General features: G+C 34.7%; 1 protein-coding gene across 1 annotated transcript in view; it reads right to left on the bottom strand.

The window, feature by feature from the left end:
• Window positions 1-16606, bottom strand: part of myo1g (myosin IG) — a 61338-nt gene that overhangs the window by 3583 nt on the left and 41149 nt on the right. The window contains exon 21 of the mRNA XM_059556747.1: window positions 16197-16354. Within this exon, the coding sequence (XP_059412730.1) occupies window positions 16197-16354 (158 nt within the window). The remainder of the gene's footprint in view (window positions 1-16196; window positions 16355-16606) is intronic.

Genomic DNA, 16606 nt, shown 5'->3' with positions numbered 1-16606 from the left:
AACCAATGAGAACAGGCTGTAGTCGGTTGCATTATTTATTGCTATGGAAACCATACGACAGAACTGGGACGCAGCAGCAACTTCGTACGGTTCTTGAGTGCCCTGGAGAACGAATCTTCATTCATTCATTCAGAGTTTGTTCAGCAGTTATAATCACACATCTCCGTGTCCGTTACAGTCAATCACTGACGACTCTGTTTTGGGTCGTTCCTGAAAAACACACTTCATTACATATTCCAGATCTGCTATTCCTGCAAGCTCGTTCCTAAGAGTGGAAACTGACTAAAGAAAACACACGCAAAAGTGGCAGGCTGCGTCCCCGGGGCCTGGCTGTCACTGCACATACTTTTTGTTTACCTTCACACCCTGAGTTTTGGCCCCTGTGGGCTGTGTGTGTTTGTTTGTGGTCTCCTCCTAATGGCCTGTTGAGTTCATCACCAGCTAAAGAGGCGAGAGCACTTCTTCTAACAGTGTCCCCATAAAGATACCATGCTAAATGTTGCATTACTTTATTACAAATAATTTGACTTTATGATGATGAAATTATTGCGCAAAACTGGCAGTGTTTTTAAAGTCATGAATAGATTACTGAAGCACATTTTACAAGAAAACGCTATTTGAAATTCACAATTAAATCAATGTTACTATCTTGTTTGTTTTGTGAAATTTGTTTAAAAATAAAAACTGTTACGATCGGAGACCCAGGGGAACACATGAGACGAGAGATCCAGTCGCAGTGTGGGTTTTAATGGGTAATCCAAAGCAGAAATCAACAAGCCGGGGTCAAAACCATAAATCCATCCAACAAATAAACAAACAGGGAAGGAACAGGAATGGGAACAGGAACTTGCAAGACGAGGAACTTGGAAGGCGAGGAAACTGGGTGACGGAAAGAAAGGACTCCATCAAGACAAACAGAAAAAACTGGTTAATATAGGCAGGGTAATGACTATCAAGTGAAGACACCTGAGTGCAATTAACAGGAGTGCAATTACTGTGATGAGGACAAGGCTTTGTGGGAACTGTAGTGCCTACGGTGATGTGCCTATGGGGAAGTGAGACCACTAGTGGAGACTCAGGGAAACACAGACCAGACAGCGTGACAAAAAACATTTATGTCTTTTTTTTCTGGTGGCTTGATGTGAGAAATATTTAATTTATATGGTGCAAGCATGGAGTTTTGAAGAAAAAGGCACACTAGATTAAAAATTGTAATGCTATTTTTTCATGAAGATAAATATATTTTAAAATATTTTTAAATAGATTATATATATATATATATATACACACACACACATATATATATATATATATTTTTTTTTTTTTTTTTTTTTTTTAAGGCAAACATCAGTATTACTACTGTTTATATATAGGGTTCGTGATTTAAGTGAACCTCTCAGTATAATATTAAAGTAAATAGATCCAAATTGACAGTAAAGAATTTTACATGGTTGCAAAAGTTAGCTAAATTTTCAAATAAATGTTGTTCTTGGAAAATTTTATTTATCAAAGATTGAAAAGATTGAAAAAAATAAAAATCACAGTTTCCACAAAAATATGAAGCAGCTGAATTGTTTGATAATACATTGATAATAATAATAATAATAATAATAATAATAATAAATGTTTCTTGAGCAGAAAATCAGCACATTAAGAATTACTTCTGAAGGATATGCCACTGAAGACTCGAGTAACGATGCTGAAAATTCATCTGACCAAAAAATAAATTACATTTTAATAGAATATAAAGACTGTTATTTTAAATTATAATTATACTACATTTAATTTTTATTTTTTTGGTAGACTAACAAACGGCTTTGGAAATTTGTAAGCTATTTTTTTTAGTAGTTTAAGGTAGCTACTACTACTATCACTCTTACAGGTTATTAATAGCACTAAGTCATCTGAGGTCTCTGTTCCAGCTTCCCCTCTGCCACTTTCACTCAGATTCATCCTGAACTAAACAGACTTCTGTATCTCTGCTGATTTTAAAATCATTTTCATCTCAGCCATTCATCCATAACTCTCACACAACATCACTTCTTTGGCCCTCTTTAACACTTTCAGTCGTTTCCCTGAAGGGAAATGCTCTCAGGACAGGAGCTGAGAATGCACATCTGTCAACAACCAGACAGAAGGGACATACTCTTTTAGACAGACAACACTACAGGAGACCATATGAGATTGATAGAGAGAACGAAAGAACAGGAAATAATTACAGCTGGAAGAAAGTGCAGAAATAAAAAATTAATGTTTCTTCAATAACAGTGACACATCTTATTCAAATGAAGGAAAATCGAAGATTAGCTTGATCCCAAGTTCTAGTTTAGTGCAAAATAAAATATCATATTTTTAGCGACATATACACTATTGTTCAAAATATATTTCATGTTTTTCATGTATGCATTCATTTGATCAAAACTACATTAAAAACAGTTATATTTTGAAATATTATTAATACTTTTCTATTAAAATATATACTCTATTAAAATATTTATATTTATATTATTAATAATTTTCTATTGTAATACATATATATATATATATAAAATGTAATTTATTTCTGTCATCGAAGGTGAATTTTCAACATAATTACACCAATCTTTCAGAAATCATTCAATCCGGCTAAAAAGGGCCCCTATTATCCAAAATTCACTTTTACATGTTGTTTGGACATACAGTAAATGTGATAAAAATCCATCCGCTCCTTTTTTTAAATACCATAAATCATCAGAACAAGCCCCGGTCTTGGGTCATATTAACAGTGCAGACAGCAGTATAGGTTCTGAATATTACACTGCTGTCACTTAATACACAGATCTAATATAAACATGCAATTTCTTTCCCAGTTGTTTACTGTCACAGACATAACCGACTGTGTTTTTGTAACTTATCTGTGTTTTTATCAGAAACTGTTTAAGCGCAATAAGATATGAAAGAGAACTTAGTTTAGTACTCACATGTTGTGTGACAGTGGTTTCCTCTGTGCTTGATTTGGATGTGTGCACTCAGAAAACCGTGTATCAGAAGTTAAAACTAATGTGGTTTAAAATGCATGATTTCAGCACAATAGACATGATTATCAAAAACAAACATTTAGCAGAGGATCTGATGAACCAGCTGTAAAGGCACAGCCCTATTTTGGACAGTGGGGCATGGAGCAGTAGCTTAGGGCTGCACGATAAATCGCAATGTAACCGAAATCGCGATATAGTCCGTGAAGCACGGTTCGGAGATCAGTAGCAAATCTCTATCCAAAGGCCAGAGGGCGCTCTCACATGAATACTCTAAATACGCCCCTCAGAAGAAATCCAGGAAATGCCTTTAGCGGTTGCTGAATAAACAGAGGATTTAAACGCTTTCATTGATTCAACGTGACTAATAAATGCAGGACTATCACAATATATGATTTCTATGAGTTCTTAATATAATTCTTTTAATTTCATGTCATTGTAATAAAGTATATAATAACTCAATGCTAATCGACATAGCTTTTATCACTGCTTAGAATATTATGAAATATTGCGTGCCTTATTCTGTGTAAAAAGCCACATCATGCTGCTAAAATGCTGCTCCATCTGAAAACATGCGAAGGAGATATACTACTGATTAAAGATCCTGCTTTACTGACAAGATGCGCATATCAAACACATTGGATTAATCGTGCAGCTCATTTGCATTTAAAGAGGCATACACAAAAACGCATGCTACTGCTTCCACTCAAAATAAGGATTTTCAAAATGATATAATACATTATCTGTGGGGTATTTTGAGCTGAAACTTCACAGACACATTTTTTGGAAACCTGAGACTTATATTTAGGGATGCACTGAAGTTTTGGTTGCCAAAAATGGCATTTTTGGTTTTCAGCCAAAAGAAAAAAAGGCTGAAAAATATGAGCCAAAAATATACGGTGTGCACCAACCGCAGTTTGTAGCACGCAGGTTTCACTCTCGCTCAAGCCGACGTCACTGCGCAGTGTGACTATGTAGCATACTTGTTCCTGTTGTAACATCGTAACACTGGTAAAATGACGCTGCCCTCTCATTCACTGATCTGCTCCCTGCTACGCTCTGCTCACATGCTCTGATAATAGCTTTAAAAAAAAGTTAACCATAACAGAAAAAATTATATATTGTTATTTAATATTAATATATTTTCTGTCCAATTTTATTTTTACTTTCAGTAAAGCTGTTTATTTTATTGGCTTGTGTTCTTTAAATTCAGTATCATTAAAAATACTGATTTAAATAAAAAAGTATTACAAAATTGCTTTATATTATTTAATAATAATAATAATTATATATATATATATATATATATATATATATAGTTAAAAAGCATTTTTGTTTTGGGTTTTGGCTCAGAAAATATTAATTTTGGTGCATCCCTACTTATATCACACATTATAAAAAGGGGGCATAATAGGTAAGAAATTGTGATGCTTTTTAGAATTCTTTAATACATTTTTTTCTAGTATTAACTGTCAGTTTCTATCAATTTAATGCATCTTTATTGAATAAGTGTTAATTTCTTTAAAAAAAATTTGAACAGTGGTATACACTTTTAATAGATCATGACACAAAATTAGAATATGCATTTTTTTTTAGTAATCTATCCAAGTCAAATACAACCTGAAATCTACAGTACAGTGTATACAGTTGTTCTATGTAATCATGAAACCTGCATAGTTCATATCGACTGCATACAATTCTACTTACAATGCCAAAGCTGAGTGCAATAACTTGCTCTGTAAGCATAATTATTGTAGGGAGAGAATACCAAAAACATAAACAGGCTTATTTCTTTTGCTGTATTACAGCTCTTAATGAACAAACTAAAAGCCTCCTGTGCCCTAAAACAAACCACAACCTCCATATCCACACATCCCCATCATCTTTCCTGCAATCCTAATTAGCACTTCCTCAGCTGCTTGGCAACTATCGTCGGGGCAACAGCAGCATCTGCGTCCCACAGAGGTGTGGAGGAACCGGCTGCTTCACTGAGTGTGAGTAAGGGGTAATCGGGGTACACTGCTGCGCCAAAACACATGCTGATCCTCCATGTGAAGTGACAAATGACAACTTCACCATCAACAGAAAGAATGGAAGGAATAGACAATTCTGTCATCATTTGATTTTGCTCATAACAGATTCAATGTAAGTCACAATTCAGTGAAAATTGCACACACAAATATGCACACTTTTGCATATTTATACTGCATCATGAGACATTCTTTCGGTGTTACTAATGTCAAAGCTGGTGGAAAACACGTTGAGCATTTGAATTTGCTTAAATGAGAATGAAATTTGAGAGTTCCAGCAGAGAGGAAGGTTTCCAGTGCAGAAGTAATTAAATTTCAGTCTGTTCCTGATATAAAACATATCATATGCTTATATGCAGTAAAGCACAAGTCATATGGACTTCTATGGACTTCTATTTCCACCCCAAAATAATAAAAAAAAGGTAAATTTGACTTTTTCTCTAACAATTCAGACTTTTTTTCTTCACAATTCTGCCAGGTAATTTTATTTCAACTCAATTCTGAGTTTATATCTAATAATTTTGAGTTTATCTCTCAATTATGAGTTTATATTTCATAATTCTGTTTTTGTTTCCACCACAGAATTTTTTTTTTAATTATGACTTTTTATCTCACAGTTTATAAAAATGTCTGAATTGTGAGATAAAAAGTCCTAATTACCTTTATTATCATTTTTGTATTAGACTTCTCTTATGTGACTTTTTTTTTTTAAAGAAAGATTAACAACTCCTGGTTAAAATATGCTTCATTGTACAGAAAAAAAGCAACATTCAAGTCACACAGTTTTTTCCCACTATATCCCATTCAAGCCAATGCTGCTCTACAGTTTATGTGCAATGCTTTGTTCCTATGTGGAACTATAGTCCTACACTAATGAAATATATTGACTAAACTTCAGGAATGATTTTATTCTGAAATGTTTGAATAAATCTTAGTGGCTGAGGGACTTGATGAAGGCAATAACACCTTGTGTAACAGTTATGTAATCACATAGTTCATCACAGATTACATATAGACTGGTTAATCCTCAGTGACACTAATTATATATCTTGGGAAGGTAGTATGAGATAAGCTGCTCATCAAATGAGCCTGAGAAAATAGTTGATAATAATAGTTGATACACAGCATCACACCAGAATTGGATTACGCAACAGGCTCTTCCTTCCTATGGGATGACAACACACACACACACACACACACACACAAATTCACACAACAGGAATGATGTCACACATGGCAACAATAGAGCTGATTATTCTGGTCATAATGTCTGCAAATGACACAAGCACAAACAAACTTGGTTAACCAAGAGTGATACATACACAATGCTGCTTAACATACAATACGCAAGCACACCAACAGATACAGTGATTGGTGTTAAGAGGACAGTTCGTGCAGCAAAATCATTCAAAAGTTGAATTGTAGGTTTCCAATTAAAGGTGAAGTGTGTAATTTCATTCAAAATTGCCAATATATTATGATTTTAATGATAATGATTAAAAAAATGGTTAAGTATTGGGGAAGTTTTAACATAAAAAAATGACACAAGTCACCTTCAAGTCATTTTAATCAACAATAATCTAATCTTGAAATTCAGTAGATGCATAAAATACATAAATGTTCTGATAACATTAAATATTGTATTTTCTATTACAGAAAGTATAAGTAACACTTTAAAATAAGGATCAATTTGTTTACATTAATTTGTTAGCTAACACAGACCAACAAAGAAAAATACCTCTAAAGGTTTTATTAACCTTAATTTTAGCATTTACTAATATATTGTTAAAATCAAACATTTTATATCTGTTAATATTATTTAACTGACCTGAGCTAACATTAACTAACATTTGAACAGTTGTATTTTTACTGACTAACATTAACAAAGAAGACTAAATACTGTAAAAAAAAAAAAAAAAAAACATACTGCTTTTTGTTGGTTAAAGTTAGTTAGCACATAATAGGACCTTCCTGTAAAGTGTGTAACAAGGAGTCAAAGACGTTCAGATCCATATGCAGTAGTTTATTAAGGAATGGTCAGACAGGCAGAAATCAGGAACAGCATCAAGTGTGTCAAGGGATATCCAGAAACAATACCAGGCAGAGGTCGGGGCAGGCGGCAGAGAATCACAGGCAGTATAAATAATCCAGAGTCAGACACGGGAGGAACAAACACAAGGAGAACCACTCGGAATTGACAGACTGGGCTAGAACAAGACTTCGCACTATAGGAGAGTCCAAACACAGTTTATATAGGGAAGTGGAAATGGGGAACACCTGGTGGTTATTAGCCCTAAGCACGGGATTATGGGAAATGGAGTTGGGAATGTAAATACAAAATGCCAGTGTCCTGAGTGGAGTGCCCTCTATAGGAGTTCATGGGCACTGCAGCTGATGATCGTGACAAAGTGTTACCAATGTTTATCTAATAGCAGTCACATTGACCTATCAATGGAATAATTTCTCCCATAATTTGCCCTAGACTGGATTGTTTAAACCTGAGATAAGCTTTTAAACCTTTATCACTTCCTGCCGACAGTTCTGTTAAATGTTATATTATAATGCTTAAATATTCATGGTTATACCTTATTACAGAACATACTCAAAAATCTAAAGGAATAACCAGGTTTTATATAACCAGTTTCAATGTGCATTAGAAGTTGTGATTATACTGATATTGGTCAGGCAGATCAATGTTATTTCCAAAATCTAGACTTGCATTTCACTAATTTTGTGACATCACATTTACCTTCCTTAAACTGAATTACTGTATGTATATAAGCAACATGGTCTTGTATATAAGCAGCAACCACTGTGATTTCTTTGTATTAAACCAAGCCACTGCAAAACTGATCAAATTCACAACTGGCCATTTTTGGCGGAATAGTTAAGAAGCAAACAAGCTCTGTTAACCCTTTGGCTCCAGAAGCTCTCACAGTCTCACACACTAGAATTTGGGCCAAACTGTCCCCAACTCTCTCTCACACATGCACGCACACACACACACACACACACACACACACACACACACACACACACACACACACACACACACACACACACACACACACACACACACACACACACACACACACACACACACAGCTGTCTCAACAGATGGCCAAAGAGGGGTTTAAGCTACCCAACACACACGCACGCACACGTCACTGTCTTTCTACAAACAAACACACATAACCCAGTCATAATGTCTGTGTGAGTCAGGTGAGGGTGCATGACCCACGGGAAAGGTCACCGAGTTTAAAAACATGATAACAGAAACGAATCACCGTTTGAATTGAGATACAGACATTTCAGATGAACAGGAGCTCTCAGCATGCATGCAAAGGAGAATGTGCAATCTAAAGTCATTAAATATTTACAAAACTATATCCCAGATCATAAGAGTGGTTTGATCAGATTGAGATAATGAGAAGAACACTGTTATGTGCCTGAATAACATATAAGCACACTTTCTGAGTATAACATTTAATTAAAAGGAATTTGTTATTTTAGATCGGGGTGTCAAAATGAATTCCTGGAGGGCCGGAGCCCTGCAGAGTTTAGATTCAACTCTAATTAAACACACCTGATCCAATTAATCAAGTCTTTCAGGCTTATTTGAAAGCTACAGGGTATATGTGTTGAAGCAGGGTTGGAACAAAACTCTACAGGGCTCTGGCCCTCCAGGAATTGAGTTTGACACCCCTATGATACATGTAAGAAATGATAAAAAAGTATTAATACTTTGTGGCTGTCAAACGTTAGTGGATGATGCTGACAGTTAATGTGATTCTTTACACTTGTGGTTCCTCTGCCAGGACACCAGTGTGAACTTGACTTCATATTCATAAATCCACTAAAATCACCCTGAGACCAGCTGATTAAAAAGCTTTGCTACAAGTTATATTTTATGCACCAGTTCACCTATATACAGTATACATATATAAGTCCTAGAGGTCATAGCATTTTTTTCTGTTGTCTTAAAATTGAGTTGGAGATGAAAGATCATGAGAATCATGTTCATCTAACCCAGACAATCACAAAGCACATTTGTTGTCACTCTTGTGACAAATCATCCAAGATTTCTTCAATACCTCAACTCAAGCTCCACTCTTTCTTCATTTCAATAAAACATGAAATATTGTTTAGTCATTATTAAGCAGTGTGGCGCGTGGGTTGAATCTCATCTCACTCAATGATTACACATTGTGAAACACATTGCTAACCAAGAGATATCTGTTTTTACAAAAATGGTAACTCAATGTGCATTTACAGTTTCACAGATGATTCAAACGTACAACAAAATTAAGTAACTAAACCCACTGCAATCGTGTACATTACTGAGATGCTGGTCAGAAATGCTGTGAAATAATAAAATCAGTATAAAATTTAGAAAATATTAGTAATTAATTATACAGAACAATTTAAATTAAGTGGTTCACTCTAACTTTCCTTACTATATGGTGACAAATGGTGATGTGTATTATTTGTGATGTTACTGTAAATTACTGTAAAATGTATTGTTTTTGGAAGTAAAAACAAAAAAGTGAAAGGACATTTAAAGCCATTGATATACTATGTATAGTATTTTTAATAGTTGTTTGTATTTCTGGTAATGTACATTATAGGGTGTTTGGTGTTACATTATCTGTTATTTAGTGAATGCTTATTGCATTATTTTAGTGCTGTGTGTTACCCTGATGGTTATATAGAAATAATATGAGTATTAATTATGCTTATGGACAGGCCACTTCCGATTCATCATGTGGATTTCTGTTCTGGATTTCTTGTATTATCAAAGTGGCTATGTAGAGGAAGATTCAAATAGATTGATAACAGTAACTTTATATCACTTACATGAATATATGATCATAATTTGTAAACTATACTGTATATAGCACAGGATATTTTTTATAGTGTAGACGCAATGTCAATGATCTTATGTTGTTCTCAGTTAATTATTTGTAGAACATTCTTACTTTTACGATCCCAAACAAATTGTTATTAGAGTAAATTCGAATGATAGGCAAATTAATTCTCAAAATGCAACCTGCAGACTTTTATGCCGTGTCTGTCCTGATTTTAGGGGAGATCTGGTTAGATACTGGGTTAAGACTTTGTTAGTTTGGAAGAAATTTGTTTCAGGAAAAACAAGACTTTCTGATCCAGGAACATGCCCCACTTGGCAAACTACAGTCACCTTCTGTTTAGAGTTGGCGAGGGGTTATTTTTACATCAGTTTAACTGAAATAAATACCTCACATATGCTTCAAAATAATCCATCTTGTCTTGTTTTTGTGCTAAACATTCTCCTTATCATTATGACCTTTATGAAAAAGGAAAAATGTGATCTAGTTTTTAAAGCAATGAAGGTGGTGCTCTGTCTCCGCTGTGGGGATCGAGTGAGCTGCACGTGTGCGCTTTGTCATCTGTTCTCCCCACCCCCCACCACACACACACACACACACACATGCTCACACACTATTTGCCTTCCTCCACACTTCCTCAGGCCCCAGTGACGTCTCCTTTTGATGATGTCGTAAAGGGGGCATGACCCCACGCATTGACTCGCAGATGGCAGCACAATGGCTTTAAAGCAGACGTGCAGGAGCAGTGATTACAGACACCCACTGACGGACACACACACCACACACCTGCCACACACACACAAGCAAAGCATACACAACCGGCTGCTGGACCGAATATTGCCTCCGTCAGGTCCGGTTATGTGAGGAACATGGAAATGCCATCGCATCTCACAACATGGACGCACACGTGTGGAGGCGATTACAACAAAGCAGTCTTTCAGGCTGCTATACACCAAAACGTTATGATGAATAAGTGGGTCTCTTTCAAATCAAATCATGATGTAAATACTTATTAATGTCCAAGTGACACCATCATTTAAAATTTAGGGTTGGTAATATTTTTAAATCATTTTTGATCACCATGACGTTACGTTTTATTTGATAAAAATATTAGAAAGTATTACTAGAATTAAAAATAACTGCTATTTTCTATTTGTATTACATGTGAAATCCAATTTCTTTCTGTGGTCAAAGCTGTATTTTCAGCATCATTACTCCAGTCTTCAATGTCACATGATCCTTCAGAAATCATTCAAATATGCTGATTTACGGCTCAAGAAACATTTCTTACTATTATCAATGTAGAAAACAGTTGTGCCGTTTCATATTTTTGTGGAAATCATGATTCATTTACATTCTCATGATTCTTTAATTAATATAATGTAAAAAAAAAAAAAAACAGCATTTGTTGGAATATATATATCAAGGATATATACATATATATACAGTACAGACCAAAAGTTTGGAAACATTATTATTTTGAATGTTTTTGAAAGAAGTTTCTTCTGCTTATCAAGCCTGCATTTATTTGATCAAAAATACAGAAAAAACAGTAATATTGTGAAATATTATTACAACTTAAAATAATAGTTTTCTATTTGAATATACTTATAAAAAATAATTTATTCCTGTGATGCAAAGCTGAATTTTCAGCATCATTACTCCAGCCTTCAGTGTCACATGATACATCCAGTCTATCACATGATCATTTAGAAATCATTCTAATATTCTGATTTATTATGAGTGTTGGAAACAGTTCTGCTGTCTAATATATTTGATGAAGAAAAGGTTAAAAAGAACTGCATTTATTCAAAATAAAAAAAATTCTAATAATATATATTCTAATAATATATTTTCTTTACTATCACTTTTTATCAATTTAACACATCCTTGCTGAATAAAAGTATTGATTTTATTTAAGAAAAGAAAAAAAATTACTGACCCCAAATTACTGACCAGTAGTGTATATTGTTATTACAAAATATTTATATTTTAAAAACATAGCTTTTTATTTATTTTTTATGTTTTATTTTTTACTTTTTATTCATCAAAGTATCCTAAAAAAGTATCACATGTTCTGAAAAAATATTAAGCAGCAGAACTGTTTCCAACTTTGATAATGAATCATCATATTAGAATGATTTCTAAAGGATCATGTACGGTGGCCGAGAAGTGCAAAACAAATCACAATTACAAAAACAAAATAACAAATCCAAAAACACAACGACAATTCAGAAAACAAAATAACAATTCAAAAAACACAACGACAATTCAGAAAACAAAATAACAATTCAGAAAACAAAATAACAATTCAGAAAACAAAATAACAATTCAGAAAACAAAATAACAATTCAGAAAACACAACGACAATTCAGAAAACAAAATAACAATTCAGAAAACACAACGACAATTCATACAAAACGGAAAAGGTAGGTATATTTTGAGAACGACATACTTATCGCTGATTGGATGAGAAACCTGTCAATCAAAAATAAATTGTGATCAACTTTGTTGAAATCTAATGTTGAATTTTGCTAAAATGGAACACATTAAACGCTACTTTGAAGAAGGACATTCATATGCCGTGATTGTGGACATGCTGGTGACATACCACGACATTAAAATGAGCTTGCGCTCTTTAAAAACACACCTGAAGAATAATGGTATGTTCAGAAGAAAGAACTATTCGCCCATAGACGAAGTAAGGAATGCTATTAGAGCAGAGCTGCGTGGACCAGGACAGTTGTTCGGCTACCGGACAATGTGGTTAGTACTTCTGCAGAAATACAATACATGTCGTTGTGTTTTCTGAATTGTTATTTTGTTTTCTGAATTGTTATTTTGTTTTCTGAATTGTCGTTGTGTTTTTTGAATTGTTATTTTGTTTTCTGAATTGTCGTTGTGTTTTTGGATTTGTTATTTTGTTTTCTGAATTGTCGTTGTGTTTTTGGATTTGTTATTTTGTTTTTGTAATTGTGATTTGTTTTGCACTTCTCGGCCACCGTAATCATGTGATAATGATCCTAAAAATTCAGCTTTGCATCACAGAAATAAATGATAATTTAAAGTATAATAAATTTAAAAACAATTATTTTAAATTATAATAATATATCAGAATATTACATTTTTGTTCTGTATTTTTGATCAAATAAATGCAGGCTTGATGAGCAGAAGAAACTTCTTTCAAAAACATTAAAAATAGTAATGTTTCCAAACTTTTGGTCTGTACTGTATATTTGTAACATTATAAGTGTATGTAACTTGTGTTCAATTTATTGGATCCTTGATTAATTAAATTTGGTTAAAAATTATTTAAATTATTTATTTTTATTGTAAAACACGCTGTAACTTTATTTTGGAAGGTGCTATATAAATAGTAATAAAGATATAGAATTAAATAAAAAATTAAATGGTAACAATTTCTTAAAAAAACAAAAACAATCTTACAGACCACAAACTTTCGGCAGGTACTATACATCATTCCAATAAAGTAATACATTTCCTGGCCTCTGACAATAACCTTTTAATCTATTAAAACTTTAAACCCTTGAATCTTTGAATTAGAAGCCAATTAATCAATCCAAATGAAATGTTTCATTGTTCGCCAGGCAACATCTTAGGTCTGATCACTTAAAAACAAGCCAATCTGAGGAATGTCTATAGCACAAATACCGAGGGATGAACCAAATAACTAAATATACTAAGCTAAAAGTTCTTAGAAATGTATTCACATTTGTTTTACATGGTTTTGAAACACTTTCATACCATTTTCAGCAAATGACGAAAGTAATGATTCTAAAAATGTCACATGGTTTGTATTCATTACACCTTAAATATGTGTGAAATTCCATAGAGTATCTTAATCATGTTATTGTGTTATACAAATCGTCGTAAAAGCATTTTAACAAGTATATTGAATAGCGAATCAATATTTTCCATACTATTTATGAGGTTTCATAAAGATTCATTATGCTATCAGTGTTTTGTATCACCACTATTTTTCACCACAATGCATTGGAATGAATCAAATCACTGTGAACATGAACTGACCTCGTTTCACATTGTTATTGATCTAAACTGACTTGAGCTAAACAATGACACTATTGTCTTTTGGAGCTGCTTAACAGCAGAATCTGAACTGTCTCCATAGTTGAGATTCTGCTACTTCCCTGTTTATCTCTCTGAAATGGCTTTGATGCAATCAATATTATATAAAATGTATTTTAATTCAGAATGTGAAATCATAGACACAGGGCCGGCTCTAGCCCTTTGGTTGCCCTAGGCGAGATTGAGTTTTGCGCCCCCCAGCCTGAGTATCCCTGGTTTCAGTGGCCTGTGTTTCACTGGGACCTGGAATGCTAGATGTGGCCCCCTCACCTGCAACAGCCAGATCAGTGGTGTTAAATTCAATTGTAACCATGTAGGCTATCAGTGAAGTTACGTTTACTAGTAATACGTACAGTGCTTAATTTGTAAATTGCGAGGTAACGGAACAAATGGGGGCAACGGATCCAGCACGCGATTACAGGAGGGAGAGGTAACGGAGCACTCGCACAATCACATTGGTGGACCAGTTTAAGTGATTAAGAGCGTGCATCAGTTGCTTTTATAGGGTCTGTAAGGTCATGAATAACATGGAAATGCCATGCTATTTTAAAATAACAATTTCCAGGCCTAAAAACTTTTCTTATTGTTTTAATAAATCTCGCAGCTTTCAACTTTAGAATGAGGGAAATTCCTGCATTTATTTAACATAGCTTGTAGGTTTGATTAATAAAATAAATCCACAGAAAGTCTACGATTAAATCAGTCATTTGAATCCATGAACTCTCTCAGAGCGCGCTTCTCATCAGCGCATCAGTGACCTGCACGCTGCGATACAAGACTCACTCGCATTTCAGGACAACTGACAGAACTGTCACTTGCCTAATCGGCTCATTGTTGCATTGTCACAAAAATGTATAATAATTTGCACACCTTTTTAAGAATTTTAAGCCATTTGGTACTCACGCGCTCTAAAGGCTGTATTATGTGCCCTCACAGTCACATCCAAAGCTTGCGCGTACAAAGCTGACTCGCAAGTATTATATAAGAGTTATTTTCCGTAGTTTGTTGAGTTTAAGCAACCAAATACACACAATATGATGTCTGATGGGTGTTGACAAATACAACAGTTTCATGGCAGACTCTACTAAAATACAGGGGGGGGGGGGGGAGAAAGAATAGAGGGAACAAATCAATAATTAAACACTGCATCGTCAGTGTTGGTGTTGTATCAGACACGTGCAATTAACATCAGGCTATTTGAAAAACAAGCCCAAATGGAGTTAACAAGGTCTTTGGCCGGCGAATGAGGAGATCTGTGTTTTGTCCGCATCTGAGGAAAGTGCAGCGCATTATATGCCATTATCACCTTTTACAGGTCAGGATATAACGTTTATTTTTTTATGTTTTTTTTTGCTGTTTTGATACACTTGGCCAAAATCTCATCATATAAACAATTAAGCACTTATGCACAGGATATTTCAAACATACAAAAGTATATTGGCTAGATGGCAAAAAAACCTACTTCTCCAGTCTTCAAACACACAAAAACAATAGCCTTAACAGACATAGTGTTTGAGTAAAGAAATGCTGTACTATTCAAAGTTATTTGTTTACCCTTGCTTTGCAGATAAGCGGAGATCTGTCTCCTCCAGGCTGTGCGCGTGCGTCAATCTGAGTTTTACAAGCTCCTTTAAATACTTATCATTGGTTAAATATTTGTAAAACCCTCTGATTTAAAATAATAATAACGAATTATAATAGAGATATGAATTTTGGATAGTTTTTCACTGCACATATCTCTGTCTGCCATACTGAAACGCCGCCCCTGGAGGAGGGGGATGCGCCAAAATGAGGTGCCGGATCGGATTTCGGAGGAGCTGGATCCGGATACGGATACGGCTTGTTCCGGCACAAATTAAGCCCTGGGTTTATTAGAACGCTTCATTTTCTTCATCAACTGCGCACTTTTCCCTAACGTAATGTAACGTAACATAACGATATTTATACGCATAACGTAACATATTTGTCGCCCTAGGCAACCGCCTAGTTCGCCTATAGCAATCGCCGGCCCTGCATAGACATGGAAACTTTTCTATTCAATTAATCCTCTGTATGAATCTGTACGTTTTGAAAAAAAAAGTTTAGATCCTAATACTATGGCCTACAGGCCTGTTTAAATCCTCAATATGAAGAATGAACAAATGTTGGAGCTGGGGGTTATTGGCATGGACTCTTACCGTGTAAAGTGGTCTGTAAGGCTGCCCACCAGCTCCCCTACACGGTCCTGATTTGGGTTGAGTTGACCCCTCTGTAGGTGCACTAGAAAGTCATCCTGAGAGGAAGTATGTAGCGCCACCATCTGGTCACTGCCACTTGTTACGCTCACACCAACCACCTGTGGGATTGAACAGAGTGTAAAACAGCAATGTAAACACATGAAAACATATTAAACACGTTGCATAGTATGTGTTGCTGAACAATGAAGTCAAAGGATGTGCGTCTAATAAATCCATCTTTCCTGAATCCAACAGATCCATTTTTCCATCAACCACTGGCATTCAGTCAACCTCTGGCTTTGCAATCAGAGTAAAAGCTCATTCACCACACAATCACTTCCTGCACTTCAGCACATGATTGACTCAGTAAC

Source organism: Carassius carassius, chromosome 8 (genome assembly GCF_963082965.1).
Source record: "Carassius carassius chromosome 8, fCarCar2.1, whole genome shotgun sequence".
In the NCBI taxonomy this organism is placed as follows: domain Eukaryota; kingdom Metazoa; phylum Chordata; class Actinopteri; order Cypriniformes; family Cyprinidae; genus Carassius; species Carassius carassius.
Note: the sequence above shows the minus strand (reverse complement) of the source record. Positions and strands in the feature narration are given on the sequence as shown.